General features: G+C 44.2%; 1 protein-coding gene and 2 long non-coding RNA genes across 4 annotated transcripts in view; 2 read left to right on the top strand and 1 right to left on the bottom strand.

Annotated features, from left to right (window-relative positions):
* Positions 1 to 11,151, bottom strand: part of PLP1 (proteolipid protein 1) — a 15,035-nt gene extending 3,884 nt beyond the window's left edge. The window contains exons 1-5 of one of the 2 annotated variants that reach the window (XM_014729058.3): positions 11,005 to 11,151; positions 3,063 to 3,249; positions 2,014 to 2,275; positions 774 to 942; positions 226 to 299 (exon numbers count right to left, since the gene is read on the bottom strand). In XM_014729058.3, the coding sequence (XP_014584544.1) occupies positions 226 to 299; positions 774 to 942; positions 2,014 to 2,275; positions 3,063 to 3,249; positions 11,005 to 11,008 (696 nt within the window). In that variant the 5' untranslated portion in view covers positions 11,009 to 11,151. The remainder of the gene's footprint in view (positions 1 to 225; positions 300 to 773; positions 943 to 2,013; positions 2,276 to 3,062; positions 3,250 to 11,004) is intronic. The other variant, XM_023634324.2, reaches the window with a different exon arrangement.
* Positions 7,336 to 25,511, top strand: LOC106781372 (uncharacterized). Its single transcript, XR_001377982.3, has 5 exons — positions 7,336 to 7,478; positions 11,349 to 11,512; positions 12,323 to 12,445; positions 23,845 to 23,898; positions 24,911 to 25,511. It is a non-coding gene; the product is annotated as an uncharacterized lncRNA (long non-coding RNA).
* Positions 15,737 to 17,871, top strand: LOC138921983 (uncharacterized). The gene is made up of 2 exons (XR_011435048.1): positions 15,737 to 15,832; positions 17,037 to 17,871. It is a non-coding gene; the product is annotated as an uncharacterized lncRNA (long non-coding RNA).

Below are 25,511 nucleotides of genomic sequence, written 5' to 3'. Positions count from 1 at the left end.
AGGAAGTCTTGGAATGGAAGGCTTCCTTCCAGCTCTAGGGAAAATAGATATTTTACCATCTATGCTTATTGGCTCAGGCATAATCAGCCAATATTTTATAGAAGGCAATCTGCAAACTCAAAATCCAGCAAAGAGAAACTGTGGTCCTTAAAATTGAAAGCCGTGGGTAGGAATTTGTATAGTATTAGCCATTCCATTGCAAAGCAACCAAAATAACCCACTCACCTCAGCTGTTTTGCAGATGGACAGAAGGTTGGAGCCACACACCTTGCCAGGGAAAGCATTCCATGGGAGAACACCTAAGTAAGACACAGAAGTCAACCAGGGTGTGATTCACAGAGTTGTGGGGCTACACGGAGACTTTCCTCCAGTGCCTTTCTTCCACCTTTAATCATTCTGGTTGAAAAGTTGGATCCTACTAACAATCAGGATCCTCTTTTCTGAAGGTTTGCCAAAAATAGAAGGTGATATTGAACAGTTGTGAAATCTTGTGTTTGTTATTGAAGTGTCTTGCTTCTGGGTTGGGAACAGCAGTCAACTAGGGTAGAGCAGTGTGACCAGCCAAGAAAATTCCCACCACTTCCAAGAAGTTCCCTTCCAAGGGAAGACATGTCTCCAGTTTCAGTGGAGAGGGATTAACAGACTAAGATCCAGGCATCCATAATCTTATTTTTTTCCCCATAATTACCACCCTCCTTACCCTGAGTAAAGAACCAAATATGCAGTGCTTCCATAGGGGGTAGGGGAGCCAAGGCACCCATGTCCTAACTCACCATACATTCTGGCATCAGCACAGAGACTGCCTATACTGGCAGAGGTCTTGCTGGGGAAGGCAATAGACTGGCAGGTGGTCCAGGTGTTGAAGTAAATGTACACAGGCACAGCAGAGCAGGCAAACACCAGGAGCCACACAATGGTCAGGGCATAGGTGATGCCCACAAACTAAAACAATTGACATGGGGTGGTTAGAAATCAGCATCAGCCTTGCAAACGTTGAAACACAAACTGGGAGACCCTGGAGTGACATGTGCCAGACATGAAACCAGATTCCAGGAATTTCCACCAAATCAAATTAGTAAGCAGGGCACCTCTGCCAAATGCCATTGGCAGTATCTACTAAAGAACGGGCCCCAAGTGTGACGGAGGGTGGGGGGAATGGGTGGGGGTTGGAGTGAGGAGGATCCCTGGGTTAGAGAGGCTTCAGGAGATTTTTTTGGCAGATAAGATGTGAAGAAATCAAAACAGATCTTGAAAGAAAGTCGTGCCATTTCTTGCCTTAGGCTGAGCTTAGAAAATGTTCCCTGTCACAGGACTTGTGATCCCTAGTCATTCAACAAAGCCAATAAGATATTTAAATTTCAGATCCAAAAACCTTTCTAAGCCAACTGCTGGCCACAAAAGACATCACTACAACCCACAAGTATTCAGCCCCCAAAGGATCTTTAACTCTAGAGACTGAAAACCAGCGTATGCCTCACTAGAAGCATGGATAGCCCTCAGACAAAGATGAAGCACTGAATATGCAGATCTGCACTAGTTCCCTCTGGGACCTCTAACAGTGTAGAATCCCAGAATACTGTGAATTTCACCTTGGAATCAATTATTTAATTTCCATGATCCACCCTCCCTCTCAGATCAGGTACCTACATCTCAATCCCACGAGTAGCATTTTAGATTCTTGGGCAGTCAGGTCTACTCTTGTGGTCCCTGTTAGGAGGGGAGTAAAGGGATACCAACAGATGACTTAGAAATGGTCTCATTATACAAAGCATCCCATAAAACTCATGCTTTTCATTTTGAGATGAAATTTTCTAGGGAACTTTTGAAAGTTGAGGCTAAGCCGGCTGGGCACCACGTTCTTCCTGACCTTCTCGTTCGGCTGTAGCCATCACTTTCTCACTCAAAAGCCAGGCCCCTAGAGAGGACCCAGCCTTGAGTGGAGGTGAGGCCACAGACTCACGCCCAATTGTCCCCCACCCCTTGTTATTGCCACAAAATCCTGAGGATGATCACCTTGTCGGGATGTCCTAGCCATTTTCCCAAACAATGACACACCCGCTCCAAAGAATGAGCTTGATGTTGGCCTCTGGAACCCCTCCCCTTCTGGCCCCCTGTTACCGTTGCGCTCAGGCCCTTGCCGCAGATGGTGGTCTTGTAGTCGCCAAAGATCTGCCTGACTGCGCCGGTGGTGTAGAAGCCCTCAGCCAGCAGGAGGGCCCCATAAAGGAAGAAGAAAGAGGCAGTTCCATAGATGACATACTGGAAGGCATGGATCCTGCGTTAACATAGACAAAAGAGACCAGAGATTCTTATTAATGAGGACCCAGTTCCCTTCCTGCATAAGTGAGGTAGACACTTGAGTGGGCACCTACACAAGCCTAGGGATTCTTTAGAGGAATCACTAGTTTCTTCCTCCATGCTTCCACCTTATCTTTATTGAAGCAAAGGAAGACAAGGAGCATCTTCCAGCGGCCAGCAGCACATCCTCCTCCACTTATGCCTTGCTTACTGTGTGACCTAAGAACTGGGATGCTACTCTCCTTGGCCTGACCCTTCAGAGACACTCCCTCAGAGAAGAGAGGAGAGGGTAGCTAGGCAAGAATGGAGAAGGATGAAGGAACAGGAGCTTAACTTGCTCTACGAGGATGGGCTTAGTGCTGGGCCTGAGCACACTCAAGCGATGTGTCAAACCAACAGCAGCAGCTCCACTCTGCCTCATCATTGTGCCTCCCCTGGGTTCTACGACCACAGAAGCTTCAACTCAGTCATTGTTAACCTTACCAAGCAGAAGTTAGAGCATGTGGGACAAAGCAAGGGCGGTGATGGGGGGAGGTGAGAAGTGGGCTGGCAGGCAGGCAAATCTCCCCTTTATGAATGTGACAGTTTCCCCTCTTTTAGGGCTTGAGATGTGGCACAGGTGGAATCTGCACACAGAGATAAGACTCAGGGATCCTGTCCAGCTCCACACCGATCCCCCACTACTCACTAAGGTACTGATGAGTTCTGTATCTTCAGGATGGAGAGAGGGAAAGAGGGGTTTGTATGAGACAACAGGTACTTACACATTGATGAGATACTCATAGTCCTGGTAGTTTTTGGAGAAATAGGTCTCAATTAGCTTTTCTGTGCCAGTGAGTGCTTCATGTCCACAGCCACAGAACAGTGCCACCCCAAAGAAACACAATCCAGTGGCCACCAGGGAAGCAAAGGGGGCCCCTACGAGACATCTTGCACAGCACTCTAACAAGCCTGAGGAAGATGGAGGGGAAACAGTTAAGGATGTACAATAGGCAGCTCGTGCCACTCATACCTCTCTGCCAGACCAGTCAGACCCTGTGCTCGCATCCACAGATAGAGTGGTCACCAGAGAATCCAAAAGCAGGAGAGTCTAGTGCTTTAGGCTTCTGGAATGTGAGATTGACCCCAAAACCATACTTTGTTACATTCCTGAAAATATATCTCTACTTTAAATTCCCAGAATTTGTTCTTTTTTTAAAGTATCAGGAATTCAAATAGCGAGCCAGAGAAATTATGCAATCATTCTCTCCTTTCTTATCATTCCGATTTGTCTGCGTTAGTCATTCATCAACTCTCATGGAGATGTGCCCGGCATTGTGCTAGGTGTTACGTGGGATGTGAAGACGTAAAAGACATAGACTCTGCCATATGGGAGTCTCTTGTTTACTGAGGAAGAATGAGCAAGGCAGACCTAGTATTTTCAACTAACAATTCCAGGCAGCCAAGTACGTAGTTACAAAGGGCAAACGAACTTAGAGTTCCAGGAAGGAATGAGCGCTGGCCAGAGATATTGGTCTTGCAGGCCCCACACCAATGCTGCTGAGAAACAGGAAAGGCACACAAGAAGTCACAGGAGAGCAGCTGTGCCCCAAGTACCAGCCCCACACTCTAAAGTGCCACACGGAGTAAAACCTAACCAATGTCAAGTAGATGACTGACTAGATGGGAAGAGAATTACTCCCTCTGGCCTCTTGGCCAGATCCCCAAAAGGTGGAAGAAATGAAAATGTTGAGCTCTTCAGAAAAGAATACACACACACACATACACTATATATATATATATATATATATATATATATATATATATATATATGCTGACTGATTTTATACATCTGTTCATATATCACACAATATATAAAGATACATATGAATTATTTTTTGTATTTAGATATATGTATATATGAATTATTTGTGTATACACACATATACACACAAATAATCAGCAAATGTGCTGAGTAGTTGCTATTTTGGAAAAGTATATTGGGGCTCCTTATAAAAAGAAAATAAATTGTATTAATTTTAGGTTTGAATTTTTATCCAAAGCTCACTTGTTTATACTAGGGTGCAAGGGACTAGGGGAGTCCTTTGTCTGACCCTGTTAATACTAGCACAGGTTCTTTTTACCCCGAGTGCTTGAACATCTGGTGATTTTCATGGCTGAATTTCATCAATATGAACAGATTTTGGAGGACCAAATTATCTCTAACATGGGAAAGTTGGGGTAAAGGCATTTGTCTGCATTCTCAGAGCCACAGAATGACTGAGTCCTATTACCCACTGTCCCCTAAAATGATAGCCCTTCCTCGGTCCTCAAAGAGCCTCTTCCTCAAAGACTCTTGCATGCCACATCAGAGGTGAGGCCCAGAAGTCCAAGCAAGCAAAGAAAGCAGCTAACATTTGCAGCAGAACTGAATTTCCTTCCTCTTCCAAGAACCAAAGCACTGCTGTCAGAAAACTTGGCCTCTATGGGAGGCAATCAATTTGTAGCTGTGCTGTTGTAAGTGGAGGCAGAGTTTACTTAGTATGAACTTAACAATAGTGCTTGGTAACAGCACCTCAGCCATGCACACAAATGGGCACATGCACACTTGTGTATACCAGAGAGAAAAACACAGATGTTGAAATTAATCATTGTTCTCAAAAATTGATCTTCTTTCTCAACAGGTTAAGATACTAGATGCATCTGGTAAGTCAAGAAAAGGAGCTTGGAAATAAACAGTGCTGCCATTTTCCTTCTCTGTCTATCCAACTCTTCCCCACCCCCAAACTCTTAGACTTGTCTAGTAAAGAAAGTCTCAGAAGCCTGGGGGTGGGGGGAGGGGAAGGTCAGTGACCCCACTGTTCCCTCTCTCCCCAGCACAGGGTCAGGGCTTGGACAGAGCCCTCCATAGCTCCCTCAGACAAAGAAGCCTTGTTTTTCCCTGAGATCTCAGGAGCCTCATTGGTATTCTGCAGGGGCCCACAGGCCTGGGGGTGGGGAGGGGGTCAGATCCAGGGAACAATGGCAGAACTGTTTGTTTAGCCTGGAGTAAAGAGTGCCATCCACCCTAGCAAGTGACCATCCTGTGCCCACTCACCCCAGCTTTTTCGCCCTGGGAAGGGTTAAATGGTGGGGCAGGTGTGATCAGGGATGGAAGAACTTGAACTCTTGCTGACTACACAGAGAATTCCACTCTAAGTTTTAGCTGATGCCGCCTCCAGGGTTGTAAAGATGAGGAAAAGTCCTCTTTAGTGTGCCTGACCCCTCAATCATCATCCAAATAACCAGAGAGTCATATGTAGTGTTCTTACTGGGGGGTGAAGGGCTAAGCCTTGGGAGCAACTCTGAATCACCAACTGATGCTCTTCTTTTTTACATGCATTTTTCCTCTATTTTCTTTGAGCTCATATAACTGAGCTTTCCCTTATCTGCTCCACTGTCTCTCAAAGCAAGGGACAAGAAGGACATAGGCTTTAATGAGTCTCTAACGTGGAGTCAGAAATAAATGGCCCTGGATAGATCTATCACTCTTGAGCTATAAACAGTTCAACAATATCAGCATAAGCATCAGATATGCATCTCTTCACAATCCAAATGAAGTGTTTGTTCTGGAGGCATTTAAGTTCAGCAGAAGTGAAGAATCTCTGTTAGTTTGTCCAAGCAAAAAAAATCAAATTTTGGATTCCAATTGGGAAACATGCAAGAAATTGTGTCTTCATCAAAGTAGCTGACAATCAAAACATCCTGAGAAAGGTCCGTTGGGTTCACTTTGATTTTTCACAGCCCAAAAAATGTCCTTGGGAATGTGTGAACAATAGCCTAAAGCCACAGGCTCTCCATTTCAGAACACTTCGCAGTTGAAAAGGTATAGGTTTGATTCAGGAAAGCTGTGAGGGGTTCTGGAGAAGTTCCTTGGCTCTCTTAAGAGACATTCTCACATTTCCAGGCTAAGTACAGACTGAAACATGGTAGAGTTGACATAAAAGAACTGTATAGTAATATTACCCTGTGCAATTCAATTGGATTAAACCACCTGACTTTGATGAGAGGTCATAGAGAAAAGTAATGACACTCTCAAGTGTTTTCCTTTCATTTCTGCTTATGTGGATCCAGTAAAATTACCAAGCACATTAGCAGTAATCCATACACTATGAGAACCAAAAGGGAATTATAAGGCCCAGTCCCTTTCTTCAAAGACCTTTCAGTCTTGTTGGGGAGAACAAACTTATGTCTGTGAATCAAAGACCAAAGCTACCTGTAATCTAGTGTTAAAATGTGTGTAACCAAGTCCTGTGGGCAAAATGTAGGGAAAAGGGAAATATTCAGTGTTGGCTAGATTTATCTACAAACTCCCAATACTAGTTTAATCAATCTGTGATAGAACTTCAGGCTCTTCTTGGCAATGCTCTTCAGAGGAGTCTGACAGAGATCAACAGGACCATTGTGACTCATCCAGATTCACAGCCATCCAAGGGACTGTGTTGATCCTGATGCTGTCTCTTTAAGCAGGAGCCAAGAGCTCCCAAGCCCTCCCTCCTTTCCCATGCCCCAGGCACGCCTCAAGGACCAGCTCCATGATGGAAATTCAGTGTGAATCTGGGAACTCATCAAAGGGAGGAGAGGAAGGGCTTTCATCGAAAGGGATGGTAGAAAGAGACCAATTGTGCCTTGCACAATTCCCAGCCTGTCCCTTGAATCCAGCTGACAAAGGGAGAGACAGAAGAACCCTATACAATAGAGCTAAACAACAGGCAGGCTCATTGATTGAAAAACTGGCCCCATCTCCCTAAGTCTCTAATCTACACCACGGTCTTACCCTCCTCACAGAACCCACCCCTTAACCTCACCCCATGAACAGAGGCCTCCTTGATCAGGGCCTATAGCAGTTGACAGGGCCAAGATGCTAGAGCAGCCGTGACTGGTACTGGGGATGGATGGGGATCAGTGGGCGGGTTCTAGGAGTAAAACAACAATAATCAGGAGGTACCAGAGACAAAGACTTTTGCTTCTGGCCTCATCCTGGTCAGACAAAGCCCTGCCTATAATCTTGCCTTTCTTACATGATATCAGCACTTATACCACATTCAAGTGCTGGAAAGGGGCCCTGCGGTTGCTAGGATATATGATTCCAAGCCTGCTGGATAGTCAAGTCATGTGGACAGCATTGAAGAAAAAGGAATCTCAGCCTCTTCTTTGGACAGGTATTATTATTACCATGGCAACAGCATCTGGACCACTTTGTTTCCAAAATGTTCCATTCCTCCCCGAACACACACACACACACACACACGTACATGTGTGCTAATTTATGCCCAAACATTGATTGGCTAGGGTAGAAGTATGATTGTTAAAATCTATCCCTGGCACAATTGTCTTCACCTTGCCCACTTATGGGAAGGTGGAAGAGAAGCAATTGGCACTAAGCTAACAGACCACAGTTTCCGCACCTTATTCCTTAGGTCAGTCTCCCACCAATTGGTCCTCTCTCCTTGGTTGCATTGTGAACCTGATCTGGGGAGCTTTGTTCTCTTCCTTAGGAAGTCACTGACTCTTTTCCAGAGCCCTTCTCGGCAGAGAGCTCAGAGGCCAGTTCAGAGTTGAGAGATCACCCTTAGGACTCTTTTAAAATAGCCGAGGAGGAATTAGTCAGTCCTTGCTGAGCTTTTGATGTCAGTTTGGCACTGGGCAGGCTCTGACAGTGGGAAAGGAAGGGAAAGCTGCTCTGTTCATCTGCCATGGCTGGTGTGGCCCTTCCTGATCAAGTCAGTGCCCTGACTTGATCTTCTCTGGACCTGAGGTTCTGTGGGCAGGGAATGCATTTCTACTGTTGCTTTCTTTCAAGACCAAGAACTACAGCCTGTGGATGGTTTTCAGGGCTTCAAGATAATACAATAAAAACAAACAAAGGAAAGAGATACCACTGGCTGGGGTTCTGTCTTGATGGGTTTGGAGTCTATATTTCCCCTCCCACCCATCTCCCAAGGGTTTTTTGGGCTTTGTTACTACTCAGTTAGCTTTGAGAGAGTAGTTCTAGTTGTCAGGCTGTTGAGTAAACTTCTGGCTCTTCTAGCCAGGGCAAAAGCCCCCTGAGGTAGAGCAGACCTTCCAATTGGCCTGGCTCTCCAAGAGCTCCTCTGGCTCTGCAAGGCCAAGGTGGGGAGTGCGGTGGGCTGTCCGTGATCATTTCAGTCAGTGTCTCTAGGAAGAGAGTAAGTGACCATGCTGGTTTAGACCTGGTTTCTCTTCAGCTCCTGGCATTCTTGCAGGATTCTTGCTATCATGGTGGGATTCAGTTAGTTTTCAGGCATTTTCTAAAACTGGACCCCTGCTGTGCCTCCACACTTTTGGCCTGGGCTACACCCACTTACTCTGAGCCAGCCAAAACTACACTGCTCGGCAAACAGCCACCTTTGGAGGGAAGCATCATAGTCTGGTTACCAGGGTAACAGCCGCTGTTCTCAGACAACAGGCTTGCAGGAGCCAATGTTTGGCTGTTCAGTAATGGCATTGTGTTACTGAGCAGAGAATAATCAGCTACTGCTCTTTGGCTCTTTTCCGGTTCCATTGTTATCCCAAAGACTCATTTGGAACATCCTCCTCCCAAGTCTGGAGAAGGTTTAACGAACTATCATTTCCCCCATAAACCTTTTGCATAGACAGTACTGAATTCAGTGTTCCTCTTTGCATCCAATCCTATGAGATTCAACATGGTTGAGGTAGTGAGCTCCCTATTCCTGGAGGTGATTAAGCAGAGACTGTAGGAATGGTTAATTGGTTGTTGCAGAAGGGATTTCTGCATTGAAAGTTGGCTCAGACAGCTTCTAGAGTTCCTTCCAATCCCAGATTCCATGATCTAATTTGTCTGCTACAATTGTTAAACAGCAGCACACTCCAAATCAGAAGTAGTAACAGTTCAACATCTTGTTAGAAATGGCCTATTATTTACAAAGTATTTGAGATGGCTATTGAATAACTGAAAACTCAACAGCCACTCCATCATGTGCACCTGTCCCAAGTATCACCCACCCCCAGGATCTGGGATCCAGTGCAAGACCTCGACTGTGCCTTTATCTGTGGCAATCTCCCCTGGAGACAATCATCCAGCCTCCATAACAGGGAACTATCCTGTGGTCACCTTATTTGTTCCTGCCTTTTCCTCAGGGCTTTCATCCCCTGAGAGAGTAATATTCAGTGTTCTTCTTTACTTCCTCTCCATTTCTAATTCACGACCTACCCAGTTAGCTGCCGTGACATTAGGTAGGGTTCCTAGAGCAGGAATTGAGTTCCTCCAACATTCACCTCTCACCTGACCACACTCAATTGGTCAAACAATTCTTACCCAAGTGCACACAAAGAAAGCCCAACCATTTTGGAAAGCGTACGATTCAGCATGTATACATTATTGTATAATAATCAGTATTATCATGATTTACAATTGTTATAGAGCTTGTCATTTTCAAAGGACTTCCACATAGTTATTACTTGATTTTCACAACCCTGAAAGTAGACAAAGCAGTTATGGTTATCCTCATTTTCCAGATGATGAAGTGACAATTCACAGCTACCTACCCAAGGTCAGGAAGTTCATAAGTGGCAGATCTGGGATTCGAACCTGGTTGTTGATTTCTAGTCCATGCTCTGCCCTCTTAATTATTCTATCTGAATACATGGTTCAAAGCACATGTATATGTTTCAGAATGAAACAACCTAAAGGCTGACATCAGCTTAATATAACTGAGAACCTATCTCCGTGGATGTTGTCGGAATTTCTAGGTACTACACTTGATGGTGAATATGCAGGGCAATTGATTCTCATTTCATTTAGGATGCATTCAGACTGCTACTCTTGTTTTGCCAAATGTGAGCAATGTCTCCACATCTCTGGCATCCTGTGTGGACAAAGACCCTTGTACTCTGCACACCTGCTCTGAGCAGACACTACCGGAGACCAGACCCTGTAGCTTCTCTCTTTGTTCATGAAACCGGGAGAAGCTCTCAGTATTCAACCAGGTCAGCAAGAGCCCTAAGGTTCCAGCAGCCTCCTTGTCATAGTAGGGATTTAGAGTCGGAGCCATGTCCTTGGGGAGGCTAAGTCTATGATATTTGCGAGATATGATCACCTATACATGTGCGCACACACATACACACACGCACACCCCTACCCATAATCATTCCCCATGGTAAAGCCATTGAGGTCTTTATTTTCATTCCCTGAACCTGAGCCTGGCCTCCTCAGCCATGGCCAAGCCTGAGTCCATCTTGCCCAATTCCCCAATTTCCTTCCGATGCCAAACAGGGTCCAAATTTTGTATCAAGCAGGCAGTTACTTTGTACATCTGAGGGTTAGCCAACACTCAGTTGCCTCCAGCAGAACCAGGGACATCAGCTGACCTGGCCATTACCAGGGCCTGGGAACCAGGGGAAAAGACAAAGTAAAGGGAAATGAGGGGGTAGGAGGACACATGACCACATCTAGCCCATGGGACACTCTCTCCAAGGACCTGTGGGACTCTCCACGTGCTGCTGGAGTTCTTTGGTAATAAAGCGTTGTTCTCAGTACAGCAGAGAAGGAGTTAATCTAATAGCATGTTAAGGAATTAAAAAGAAAACAAGTGCCGAAACACAACTCATTTAAACCATTGGAAACCCCGAATCCCAAAGTTTGAAATCCTCTTGCAAATTCCTGTGCCTGCTTGAATCTTTCATGCTAAAGTTTTTGAAACTCACCCATGTCTTTGGGACTCTGACTCCAATTGTAGCCGGCTGGCTAGTCTGCTTTGCGGCTGACTTTGTTCAGCTGGAAGGATCCTGGTCTCTCCAGTCTCCTTCTTCGATCCTTTACTTTTTCTCTCTGAGTATCTTTGTCCTCTTCTCCTGCAATGAAAAGGGCTTTCTGATTGACAGCCAACCCCCTTAAAGAGACAGGCCTGCTTTCCTCCTCCTCTCCTCCTCCCCTTCTCCTCCCCTTGTTCCCACCTCCTCAGGGATACTCCCTTCTCTAAGGACTCTATCTTCTCTTTCTGTCTTTCACTGCCAATTGCTTCATTTTCTTTTTTCTTTTTTTCCCTAAGGCTTGCCTGTATGGAATTTCACTTTGCTGCAGAGACATCTGGAAATGTGTTTTCGGGATGGAAACAAAAAGAAGCGGTCCCGGAAGCCTCCAACTGATCCTTGGATCTATTTGGTGCGGGATGTGGCATCACAAGTGTCAGGAGCCGTGGAAGTGGTAGCCCTGGTGAGAGGTTCAGGGTCACAAACCTTGATGCTATCTCCCAGAGGCCTTCCAACTCTGCCTCAAGCCTACCCCTCACTCCTAGCTGTCTTTGGCCTTATCCACCTTTCCCCTCTCCCCACTCCTTGGCAAATAAGCACCCCTCCCTCGACCCAGCTCTAGAAACACACTATAGAAGAAAAAAATGCCTTTTGAAATAATTACCTCCAAACCCTTTTTGGTTTCAACTGAATGAGGACAAAACGCAAGCTGTTGATTCCACGAACAGATTGTGACCAAACTGGAGGAGGCTACCACTGTAACAATTTTATAAATAGGATAACAGAGACCCAGAAAGGGGGCAAGACCTATGAAGTTTCACAGAAGAGCCTAAGGAAAAGGTCAGAGTTAGGGATGTGGGGGATTTCCAAGAAGGGTAATTGATTTTGAGACAAGTCGAGAATATGATCTTGCAATCAGGTAGTCGATATCCCGTCCCGAGAATGTAGTGTCATTAGAGAGCTGAGGACAGGCTGGTGAGAGGCAAGGAGTGGGTTGGGGCGAAGCAGCAGGTGCCAGTGAGGGTGGAGAGAAGGGGAAAGGAAATACAGTCCTTGTCTCAGAGAAAAAAACACTGAGAAAATAATGGCCAAGCAGCAAAATCAGGGGAATAATATATGAAACTTGCATTACCAATAATAGTTATTTCTAAAGACTGTGAAGGTATTTGAGCGCCCAGTACCAGGTGATATTAGCCCGGGAAGCTTTTCTAGGAGAGGTGAATCTTAACCAATGTCTATCTAGACTCTTTGTCAGTGTTCTCTGTGCCTTCAGGAGCCTCGGAGAGACGTAACTCTCTTGACCTTGAGGCCCACATCCTCCCATGGATCGCCTGTGAGGAAGCTGGTTGGCATATAAACTGGAGGAGTACCTGTTGGAAGACTACAGGGAAGGAAGGTATGGCCCCCCCAGAATTTTTCTTATGGCTTTGCATTGAGATCAGTGAAGAGAGAAAGGAGGTACTGAGCAGAGCCTAGAACCTTCCTGTTGGGAGAGAGGGGCAAGATTATGTCTTACAATTTTCTCTTTGGGCTGTGACCTTAGACACATTCTAGCTGTTAGAAAATCAGTGAGTCCTCTGAAAATGCCCCTGTGAGTCCACTCGTGTCTTGTGTCCTGCAGTATTTGAGGTTTATCCAGAGTCCTAGAACTCTAGATCCTTTGCTCTTACACCAGCCCAAAGGACAAAGGATCCCTGTAAATGCTGCCCCTTTTACAGAACCGTATAGTAATAGCTTTCCAGAGCAGACCAGACTAAGGCTATATGACTGATGTTAGAGGGTCCCAGGACTCCTGACCTTGCCAGTCCTGCTCTCCAGCCATAGATTCTGTGATTCTGCCTGCTGAGGAAGCTGAGTTGTGGGATTGTGCCAACAAATAACTTCTGAATGGTTGTTGTCACTCTCAGGAGAGAGAGGACCAAAAGCAAGAAGTCACCAAATGTGTTGTGCCCTCAGCCCCTCAGATGGCGGAAGGAACTGAGTCCAAACTCTGGGAGTTCTGATTTAGGGGATGAGAGAGATGGTTTTTCACAGCTCTGCGTGCAGGAGAAATCACTCAGACTGAGCCCTCTCATAAATCTGCCCTTGGATTCTCAGAAGTAGCTCTGGGGACTGCCAGGCTACTTGGAAGAAAAGATGTGTTCCCAATAAACTCACAAATACCAATTTTTCAACCACATTTCCCTAACACACATTTCTCTTCTCCTTTCCTCCATCTCTATTGCCTTACTCTTCATTTTTTCTTCTCCCGAAGTCTCATTCTCTTGGTGTCTCTGTTTCTCTCTGTGGATCTGTCTCTCTGTCTCTCTTTCTTTCTTTTTCTCTCTCCACACTCCTTGATGGAGCATGTCTTCCTGTCTCTACCTGTTCTTATGCCCAGGAAAGAGAGAACCACCTCGGCCAGGTGATTGTGTCATGCTCACTGTCCCAAGTGCCTCAAGGTTCCAAGTTCCCCGGGATCTAGGGTACTGTAGTCGCTCTGTACATCCCGACACTCTGCCTCAGCGCCCACTCATCACCCTTCTCCTGTGCCCTCCCCACAGTCCTCACAGGGTCTCTTTCCAGGTCCCCAAGGGGCCGTTTTTTATCTACCCACTCCCACTTATTTCTGTGATTCTGCTTCCAATGGTTCTGCTGGGTGCCCTTGGCAAAATGTTCAGGTCTAGCTGGGTCCCTGGCAGTGCTTAGGGATTCCTCAAGAGGGCACTGTCAGCCTTCTTGGTGCTGCCTGCACTGGGTGCCTGTGGGAACAATGCAGGATTGTATGAAACAAGTAAACAGTTTGCTTCATGCAATTCTGATGGTACCTCAGAGGATCTGGGCCCCCTTGATCGTAGCTTGCTTTGCTTGTGCAGCTTTCTTGCAAGTAACTCCAAAACACTTGGATATTACCTCCACTCTCTGCTGTGTGAGCCCATAGTACCAGATCCTTGAAGGCCACTGGACAAGTAAGTGGGTTCTTTCTGCTCCATTGTATAGACTGAACTCTGAAACTCAAGGAAGTCCAGTGCACTTCTCCAAGGAAAGCAAATAAGGGCTCAAGTGCCCAATCTGGCGATCCACTTCTTCACGTCCACGTAGAAGATCATAAAGGGGAAAAGAGAAGGCACAGTACCAGTGAAAGCCTGGCATCACCTGCTAGCATTGTGGCTTCTGGAGCTGATGTTTTGCTTTTTCTCCCCAAGATAACCTCCTCCAAGACATTTCAGGAAAGCAAGTGGCTTCCTGGCACAGAAGGCTGGCTGGCTGGCAGGCAATATATTATGTCCTATGTACTTGCAACTAGAACTTTCCACACCCAACTTCATGCCGATTGGCTTGGCCTTGTCTTTCTGGCCAAGAGAACTAAAGGCTGAGAGCCAGAGACGTCACATATTTTGAGCTGGCATGGGGTGGGGGGAGTGGAGGGTGCACTTCTTCCTCTCCTGAAGATGCAGGAGCAGTGCAGTGATGGGTGGGGACAGAGGATGAGAGGATGAGAGGAGATGCCCATGGCTTGGGGATAGAGTGAAGAATAGCCTGGAAGCCAAAATAATCAGATTAATAAGCTCAGGAAAGGAGTGCCTGGGGAGCACCAAACAGCTACTAACAACGTGGAGAAATCAGTTGTCCACATAACCCACCTCCATCAACATGAAAATTTAGCCAGATTTGGCACCGTGGTCCCTGCAAAGAGGCTGCATGTTTGATATGATCTCTGAGCACAGCAGAAATAATACTACTCTCCTTGGTTATCAAATACCCACCTAACTCCTGAGGGCCAACGTTATGTGTTCCATTTCACTGATGGGATACAGAGGTAGCTTTCCCAATGCCACCCAGCAGGTAAAGGACAGAGCCACCTCTAGAGAATGCCTCTTCCCAGACTCACATTGCTTGGAAGTTGCTTGGAAGATTGTTCTGCTCCAAAAGAATGTTTGAACAGAGAGCCTCTGGCCTGAGCGAGAACAGCCAGGGGAAGGATGGAAAGGCTTCAGGTTGCCATGGCCCGGTCTCCAACCCTCTCAACATCTCAGGCTAAACAGGAAGCTCACGTTAGAAATCCAGGCAGGGCAAGGTGCATGCAGTGTGTAGATCTGTAGGATTCAAAATCAGTCAGTGGAAATTAGATGATACTAAGGACTTTGTTATATTTGTTAAGTGTGATAATAGGGTGATTATTACACTTAACATTAAATTAAATTAAAATTAAATTAAATTTAAAGTGTGATAATGGTGCTTATGTTTTTAAAAAGGGTCTTTATCAGTTAGAAATGCACAGGGAAATATTTATAAATGAAACGTCATGATGTCCAAGATTTTTCCTCCCCCAGAAAATTACAGTAACAAGGTTAGATTAAACAACATCGGTCAAATGTTGAAAATTATTGAAGCTGGCTGATGGGGACATAGAGGTTCATTATACTATTTTCACTACTTCGTGTATGGTTAAACTTGAGGTCAGAACAGAGAAGTCATTACAGTTAAGATTCAAACTAGCCCTGAAGAAGAAAAGAGAGTACATCTCCAAGAGAAGGCTTTGATCTTTCTGGGAGGATGCGTATAGCACAGTAAAAGTGGTTGCTTCTGGGGAAGGGGTTGGGGGCTTAGAGAGGGGGAGAAATTTTTCAGTCTACACCCTTTAGTATGGTGTAAATTTGTAATTATATGCATTTCATACTTTTTCTATCGAAAAATCTCATTTGAAAAGTCCTTCAAGCAGATTGAAGGACAGCCTGCAGGCTCCTCGGGTTTGCTCCACTGCAGCAGGTGGCTCAGGAGAGAGAAGCCTCCGCCATGGCAGGTTGGCCAACCCCCACTCCCCTCACACCACCCATGCTGCCCATGACCTTCTTTGCCTGTGTCTCCAAAATATTGACCTATTCCAAAACATGGGCCGTCCCTGGCCACAGGAGAGGACTCCCAGGAACCCCTCCTGAGGCACAGCTGGCTAGGAAAGAGGAGGTGCTCTTGACTTGCTCCCCATGGGAGGAAAAGACATGAGCCCTTGAAAGCAAGAAAAGTCCTCAGCCCAAGAGGCTGCTCCCTCTGCCTTCCAGGGGAACAAGGCCCCTCCTTGCCCCTCTGCTGACCCCACAAACAGTGAGGCTACATCTGCCACTGAAGGAACTTACTCAGGCCTCCTCTATTCAAAGCCACTGCCCAAGACTGCCTTTTCAGAGATATGGTTCCTCCTCCTCCAACATCATCATCGTCAAAGTTTGCTGTCTCTTTCAGAGAAGGCAGGCCAAGCCCTTCAGCTCTGGTTGCTCAGCTGGGTAAAATGAGTCACTGTGGGCTGTGGACAATACTCAACCCAAAGCCAGGATCTTATGAAGCAGACTGTCTACCCTCGAGGCTGGGATACCTTCCCTGGGAAACCGTGTCAGCAGCCATGAGAGAGAAGAAGGAGAGCCTCAGTTCTCCCTGCTGAGATCATGATGCCAGAGCTTAGAGCGAGTGCCCCACACGGGGAGACCAGCCTGCCCCAGCCTTTTGGCTAAAGCTTGCTTTCCCCCTACCTTTTCCACCACCCTGGCCAAACCTAGGGGAAGGTCTGGGCAGCTGCTCCCCTCGCCAGCATGAGTTCCTCCTGCCATCCAGTAGGATGGGGCAGGCGCAGGGCCACAAGGAGCCCCCACTCTTTAATCATTCCTCCCCTAGGCACTCCATTGCTGTGGGATTTTCTCTGTGATAGCCCGGAGGACACAAAGGCCACTGGGCCCTGCAGCTGAGGCTGTGGACAGGCTTTGTTGAGCTGCTACCTCCCCCAGCCCCTGAAGCAGGGAGAGGTTAATGCACTCCTCCATCCTGGCCTGTCTCTTCCTAGGCATACACACTCTAGCCCCGGAGGAAGATGGGTTCTTTTTTGAAGCACAATTAGTTCAAAACCATAAAGTCTAAGAAGTGATTCCCCCGGAGGACCCTCCAAAGAGGGTTTTACATGTTCCTTGGGTTATCCTTGAAAATCCTTCAAAATTTCTAAAGCACTGCAATTATTTCCACAGGCTGAATCCAGCAGTTCTTGGAAGGATTTCAAAGGGTAGAGTGGCAGCATCTCCCCTTAGCCTCTGCTCACTCCCCATAGCAGAGACCTTCGAAAAGAGAAGCAAATCCTCACTGGGCTGTCCTCTCTACCCTGGCTGGACCGCTGCTGCCCAGCTGCAGAAGGCCTCTTCAGTCGTCGGCCCATGAGTCCCCCTCCAAGGGGCTGGCCTTAGAGGGAGCAGCTGAGCCTAAACTACAAGCCTAAAGAGCCGATATGGCTGTCTATTCTGGGGCAAGAGCTGCCCAGCTGTCCTCAAATTTCCTCAAAAGGAGGGACTTGGAGGTGGCTGGTGGATGCAGAGGTAGGGCTGGCTATCCCAGTTAAAGCTGAGTTTGGAGAGTAACTAGTCATCAGTTTCCTGGGAGTAGCCATCTTCTCTCTGCTGATAAACAACCAAGAGGGAAGTTAGTAGAATTACAGCATGAAGGATTTTAGCTACATATCAAGTGGGCCTTCCAGACAATCAGGGCTCTCCATGAGCAGTGGAGTATAGTGATTAAGAACATAGACCCCGAAGTCAGACACCCCCAGGCTTGGATACTAGCTCTAGCAAATGGCAGTTCTGTGTCTTTGGGCAATTCAGCCTCTCTGTGAGTTTCCTTTTTCTTTTTTTTATTCCTAAAAAGGTATAACAATAGTAGAGACCTCACAGGCTCATAGGTCACTATGAGAAGATTACACAACATCAAATATTTAGCACTGTGCCTATGCTAAGGTGCAATAATAATAACAATAATGATAACCAGATGAGGTAACAGTATCTCCAGAAATGTTTAATAAATGTTTGACAAACAGAGGCTGAACTTTAGTGATCTCTAGAACCAATGCCTTTCAGATCTAGGACTCCTAGACTTCCCCAGAACCTGTCCATCTTTAAAAGGAACCACAGGAAATGTGCTTAAAAGAAGTTTTGAGACTCACCTAGCAGTCTAGCCTTGTATTTACTGTCTTCCAACATCTCTAGCTCCTCTAGGGATGTCCCTCACTAGGGTGACCAACTGTCTGGGTTTGCCAACAACTAAGAGGTTTCCTGAGATGTGGGAATTTCCATGCTAAAACTGGGTAAGTCCCAGGAAAACCAGGACAAGTTGGTCAGCCTACACCAGCACTGGCACTCAAGCAGGGCCATAAGCACTGTGCCTGAAGCAGTTCCCTCAAGGGCTGCCAGGAACAGCGGGCAGTAGGTTGCCTGTGCTGAAGCCACTGAACGGGAAATCCCAAAAGCCCCCTGTTCCTCCACTATCTGAAATACGCCCAGGTAAGGAGGCTTGCCAGGTAAAATACACGATGCCTGATTAAACTTGAATTTCAGATAAACAACAAACAATTGTTTAGGATATGTAAGTATGTCCCAATAGCGTATGGGATATACTTATATTAAAAAATTGTTTATTGTTTCTCTGAAAATCAAATTTAACTGGGTGCCCTGTATTTTTATTTGCTGATTCTGGCAACCTGACAAGCAAGGGCAGTATGCCATGGCAAGCCAGGCTGGCTTCTGGGGAGGGAGCCAGGGGAGTTGCAAGGGAAACCTCAAATAAGAAATCATGATTCCCTATGGACACACCTACTCTGCATTTCAGTACCCAGTTCCTTCATCCTGTGAGCCTTACCGGCCCCCCAGCCACACCTAGCTCTAGGGAAGATCATTTGGGGCAAGGCAAGATGCCATGGGCCCTGAGGCAGGCTGCATAATGCAGTCGTTAGGGACTGGGGCTTTGTAACAAGCCAAATTGGGCTCATATCCCACTCTAGCTTAGGACATAGGACAATTAGTAGCGATTGTTGTTAATACTTAGAGTCTGACCTTCCCCCTGCTTGTCTTCTCTCGTGTCTTCTGATCCTGCATCCAGCACTTTGCCAGGCTTTGAGGGGACTACAGAGAAATGGGAAGATTTCTGGACACAGCCCTCACGTGAGGGAGGTTAAAGCCTCCTCGTCTAGACAGCATATTAGAGACTTTAACCAAATAGAGATTCAGACACAACTGACATTGAGCACCTACCTGTGTTTGGCCGGCCCTCAATGCCCATGTAAACCAGATGTCAGCAGAGGGTCAGCCTTTTCTTCCTAAGTCAGATGAAATTGGCTCGAGCTCCCATCCGACCCTTTGTCGGGGAAGTCTGGTGTCTTCCCCAAGATTTCTGAGAATTCTGAGGGAGCTCAGAATCCCATGACCAATTCTGGTTCTGAATTTGGGCTCCTAATGAACTGCTTATTCACACCCCGTTCATCTTCCATGGCCACTCCCATCTTCCTACTTTTTGTTACACCAGATTGGGAACACTGCTTTTCTTTTTGGATTTGTATCAAAACCTCTCACACGAAGGATTTATGCAAGTAGCAGAATTTATCAAGGTTTGGGTATATGGGGGGCATATATTATAGCAACACAAACAATTAAAAATTGATTTCTAGACATTCCTGTATTTAAAAGTCCTTGGCTATGTTGCTACTTAGAATTTCTCTGCAAAATCCAACCTCCTGCCGTGAACTCACGCTTGCTCCTTTCTCCCATTTTCTCCTGTTTCTTCTCTGTCCCACCCCAAATTCATGTTTATTTCTTACGAAGAGCAGTTTAGCTGCATATGGGCTATCTTCCAATCCTTTCTGTTGGAGCTTCTTCTTCCCTGAAATTGCCCTTCAGAGTATTTTCCTTTAAAAAAAAACCTGTCCCTTTCTTAAGAGAAACCCTGATGTCAACTAATAAAATAATCATTCTATCACCTCATTCCTCTTGCACAAACGTAATCCCTGTTAATCTCACAACACGTGAGGTATGGTTGTTATACCCATTTTACACATGAGCAAACTGAGGCTTCTGAAGCTCACAGCTACCACTGGAAGAACTAGGAGTCAAACTTAGTTCTTCTAAGTCTGAGTCTAGTGTTCTTCCCACTACGCCAAGAGCATTGCTGCAGAGAGAATATATCCGAAAGTGCTGAATGGTGTACTACAAACAATTAGAAATATGTCAGGGATCGGGGTTGGAGAAATTGCTCTCAGGTAGAGGGTTCCCTGACTGGGGAAAATGGTCTACTGCAGGCTACAAGCCTCTCCTTCAAGCCAGCTCCAGAGCCAGCAGAGCAGCGTTGTCTGTCTATAGGAAAATCACAGGCACCCAGATTCACTAGGCCACTGGATTCCTGAGTTGTTTAATCTAGGAGCCACTTCAGGCACAACCTAGCTATCACACCTTCGTTTTGTTTTTTAAACAAATTTTACTTCTAGGTCTTACGGCAGCCCAAAGAAGTGGCTACTGCTACTTTGTCCAATTTACAGATGAGCATGCTGAGTATCAGAGAGCTCAAGTGACTTGCCCAAGGTCACATAGCTAGTAAGTGGCAGGAACCAAAGTACGGGCTCTCCAGCTTCGTGTGTTGTCAGGGCCCTTCAGCAAAAGACCCCCAGGAATACACCTGTGTTTGATAAAGTTGGGTTTATTGCTTGTTACAGCAAAAGGAGACACCCTGTCACTCCACTGTCCCCCAAGTTTCTCCCTCGTGGCTACGAGCAATAAGCCCAACTTGTTCAACCCCAGGTGTGCTCCTGGTGGTCTTGGGCTAGAGGCCATTGACAGCAATGGAGGTTCACTGAAATTCAGCTGAAGCCCTCACTTCCTTGGACCCAGATCTCCCACCTAGTAATGGTGACCACATCTGAGACTCCATGTGTCTATCTGTTTGAGACGCAGGGCTGCCCATAGCTGGGAGGTAAGTTCACGCTGAATTGCACTCTGATATTTCATTGAACTCCCTCAGCTTTAGAGTTATTTTCCTTTTCCAGGAATGAGGTCCGTTGGGGTACTTTTGGTTATCTGATCAGATTTGTATTGTCCATTGGTAAAACTGTTTTCTAGCCTTCTAACATGTGCTCCTATAGTCTATCTGCTTGGCTAGCATCTTTGATGTTTGTTTACAAGAGGAAAAGTCTATAGGGAGAGGATGACATAGATTCAATAAACTTGTCCTTGAGCTGGTCCTGGGGACTGAAGAGTTCAGAAGGTCTCCTCAGATCAGTGTTTTTCGAGCAAACTTTGTGTCAGGTTATCATTTCAAAACCTATGAAGACTTTCAATCTTATCTTTTTGTCCCTGAGACCTGCTTTCGTTAGTTTCATCTACCCAGAATCAGGAGATTTTGTCCGGCCCCTGATTGGTGGCAAATTGGCCTTTGACCAAACTCTGGAGACACAAAGTTCACCACTACCATCAAAACAGACCTTTGAGTTCTCATGGGGTTTTTTCCATCTAAAAATGGACCTATTCCAGGCTAAACACCTGCTTCCTTCATATTTTCTCCCCATAGTGCTAACTTGTATGCTTACCCTTCTAACTGGCACAATTTCGGTAGGGTCAATTTAAAATTGCAGTGGCCCCTTTGAGGAGCTTTGAACATGAACAAAAGAGGTACTTTAGAACAAAAAGCAAAAGAAGCTCTCATGGGGATTTTCCTGTTTGTCTAAAAGAGAGATGACTTTGTTTAACATAGGCGATATCACCTCCCTGGTTTCCACATTTGGGGGATTAATAAATGCTGGCTTTTTAATTATACAGCTTGATAAACTTGTCAAGGGTCCATGTTATATCAAAACCAGATAACTAGCTCTGTACAGTGATAATTACATATTTGACTGTAGCTGGCTCTTCCATTTTTATCTTTTTTCTGTTCCATTTTCTCTCTTTTTCCTCTCTTGTGATGTTTTAAATATTAACTTATCAAAAAATTATTTATTTTGCATATACTCTAGGAAAATCTAGTCCAGATAAAGTCAAATTTGTCTAAAAGAAAATTTTAAAAGTTATTAAACCACGTTACATTTTTGTGTGCACTGAAAAGTCTATTTACCTAATAACCTTGTTACTATCGCTATAAGAAAATAAGAAGAGGCTTTAGTTTCAAGATAAAAGAAGAATTTGGTGTGATTCAGTGTCTTTAGCACATTATTTTGATTTGTTCAAGACCAGGTTTAAATTTCTAATAATTCAAACTTCCTAAATTTCCTTCATTGGTTTCATGAATTAAATAGTTACCACTGTTTCTATCACTTGTTTAAAATTAAAATTATATGTCTAAAATTGCATTCAACTAAAAAGAATAAAAAGAATGGGTATATTATCAAAAGTTTAACTTTATGAAATTCTTAAAATACTATGAATCGTAAGAATTCAATGTGTTAGCTAAATCATAATTTCCGGATTCTCAGCTAACTTTAAGACCTTAGACCTAAGTTAATTACAGATAATCTTTGGCTGTCTGGACAGTTCCAAAAATAAAAAAATAAACCAGATACAAACATAGCTTTCTTCTTCTTTTTTTTGATGGCAATCAATTAACAAAATATGCAAAAGCTTTTGGATATATTTTTTTTTTCCTCCTAAAACTGTTACAATGATATGAAATAATTGCTTGTGGAGAAAAAAATAGCTAAACAATTCTTTATTTTCTTTTTCTAGTTTTCTCTTATCTTTGAAGAAAGAAAAGTTGGTTATTTTGATTAAAGATAAGAATTAATATAAATGGTTAGTTATACTTAGTACAATAATTACCAAGAAATAGAAATATGTATATAAGATAATGGATATTATTTTAATTTTGTTTATTAAAAAAGTTATCATAGTTTATTCATATGATAAATTTAATATATTTTATTTAATATACTGATAAGCTAATTATATTTAAACCTATAGTTAAAAGCTTGAGATTATTACCTATTTTCATATTTATATATCAGTGTATGCATAAGTACATATATATAAGGGTATATTAATAAAACCTTTACTATAAATTGCTACATGATAATATAGCAAAGGAGTAAAATTCGAATTTGGGTCTTTTTTATGTGGAACGACTAAGTTATTCTATGCCCAGATTAGTAGAGGCTCCTTTTTGTCACCAAATTATTCTGTTAACTCTCAGAGCTTTGTGAGATATTCTGAAATGATTTTTTGAAAAATTCCTTACTTTAAAAAAAGTGAATTTCCTAATAGACTTTGTTGTTTATTGTTGGGTAATTTTACAATGTTAACTATAAATATTTCTTGCCTTAGATATTTATAACTTATACTTTATCCTTTCTAACAACTATTCTTAATTTCGCCTTTCCCAAATGCAGACTAATAAAAGTATTAAGATGTCTTTTATGCCTCACTTTGGGTTTCCTAAAATGGCCATTAGGTACCACAAAGATTCGCCCTTTTACACTATAAAAGAAAAGATAATAAGAATAATTAGGTTTGTCTAAATTTCTCCAACTTTTGATAAAGTCAAACTGTTATGAGAATCTTGTCTACCAAACTTAGTATTAAAAGAACCTGACAGGGGCCAGCCCGGTGGTGCAGCAGTTAATTTCGCATGTTCCGCTTCACTGGCCTGGGGTTTGCCGGTTCGGATCCCAGGTGCGGACATGGCACCACTTGGCAAGCCATGCTGTGGTAGGCGTCCCATGTATAAAGGAGAGGAAGATGGGCATGGATGTTAGCTCAGGGCCAGTCTTCCTCAGCAAAAAGAAGAGGATTGGCAGCAGTTAGTTCAGGGCTAATCTTCCTCAAAAAAAAAAAAACAACAAAAGAACCTGACATAGTAAAAGACAGAGGTTATCTTTTGGGCATAAGTAAAATATGCAAATATAGATATCTATCTCCAATAACTTTCAAGTTAAAAGAAGCATACTCATAGTTAAGCACAAAGACTGATACAATACCTGTCTAGCAAAGCATTTTTCTAGGATTCTAGATTCTCCAACCCTTTTTCTCTGTTTGTTCACAGAGTTTCTGGATCGGCAGTGGGGGCACTAACTTAATCACATGGGAGTTGTCCGAGGTATATTGCTTATTTCAGTCTTTCATTAGATCCAGTAGCTAAGACATAGCACCTTGTCGAAGAGCTATAACAGCAATAGCAAAACATGTAAAAACTTCAATTAGCTTAGTTCTAGATCTCCACTAAACGTAATGGTTCCCCATGCTGTGCAAACTCTTTCATTGACAAAAAATGCTCACCACTTTCCAGCTAGTTGCCTAACCTCCTAGGAAATATTGCTTTCCTTTTCACATTGTCGGTTACTGTGACACTCGAAACCCAGGCAGCCTTTTTCATTTACTTGAAGAAAGAAAAACCCACACTTGCTTACTTCTGTTAGGGAATTCTCCACATCTGTGTAGGCAAAGACTTCAGAGATACTCCAGACTGCTTTGCAAGAACTGTTAACTCAAAAAAATGTTAACTTAGAAAGACACAAAATGGGCTCACTGCTATTGTCATAAGTGGTACTTTTGCTGCCAATACAGTCTGTGCCCCACTAGGGTACTAAGTGGACATGAGACATCACACTAACTTATCCTGTGTATTCAGGGCAATTTTTAGAGACTTTCAGATATTTGAAATTACCTCTCCTCCAGAGGATCATGTTTTCTAGAAATAATTTTTAAATTACCCCAAAATTACCCAATTACCTCCAAAATGAGGCACACACAAGCCACTATCTCAGAAAGGATAACTGATTGCCTCTTCATGGATACTCTTCAAGATGATTCCCACATTAGCAATAATACAACTGGTAAAGATGGTCCAAAACTTGTTTCTGACCCCAGAAAAATTCTTAAATGATATAACATCTACTCCGAAAGCCCAACAAACTAGCCTAAATTTAGTAGCTAGGGCTGTTATGGACAATCACGTTACCCTTGGTTTTCTCTTAACTAGTCAAGGGGGACTTTATGTCATAGCAAATACTTCTTGCTATGCCTATATACTGTAAGATAAGTGAAATAGCTGGAAAAAAAAGCCACTTGTTTCCTGGCCTCATTGTCCTTTTGTTTCTGATCATTGTTAGCGTTACAGTTGGCTGATGTATCCTGTCTAGAGTTTCAAATGATATTATACAACCACTGTCACGTCAGAGGACTCAACAACTCATCTTGCAGCATAACAAGCAGAACAGACGAACTCTAATCCTACTACAGACTACCTTCTCTAAGCAACCTCCTGATCAGCACAATCGTGGCAATGCTGAAAGTCTGGATGCCATTGATTAATGTCTTGTAGCCTGACTTCATCTGCCCTTGGCTAAAAGAGAGGCACTAAGCAGCCCCTGACAGCTAGGACCTGATCTCGTACTATCAGTTGAGCCTTGCTGTTTTCCCGCTAAACAATTTCACAGAACATCGTCATCAAATAAGGCCAAGTTGTGATCTTAATGGATCAAGACCAAAAAAGACCACTGTGGAGGCTGAAATAACTCAGTTGGGAGAGCATTTGACTGAAAAGACCACTGTGTAATCAGATTTGAACATGGAAAACATGAACAATATCTAAACCATAGAAATGACCAAAGTTCCCTGTTTTCTGGCTAATATGAGTGACTGCTGCTTCATTAATTATATCTTTATCTTTGCTCTAATATTCCCTCTTTTTAAATAAGAATTATTAAGATA

The sequence above is a fragment of the Equus caballus genome, chromosome X, assembly GCF_041296265.1.
Source record: "Equus caballus isolate H_3958 breed thoroughbred chromosome X, TB-T2T, whole genome shotgun sequence".
Lineage (NCBI taxonomy): Eukaryota > Metazoa > Chordata > Mammalia > Perissodactyla > Equidae > Equus > Equus caballus.
Note: the sequence above shows the minus strand (reverse complement) of the source record. Positions and strands in the feature narration are given on the sequence as shown.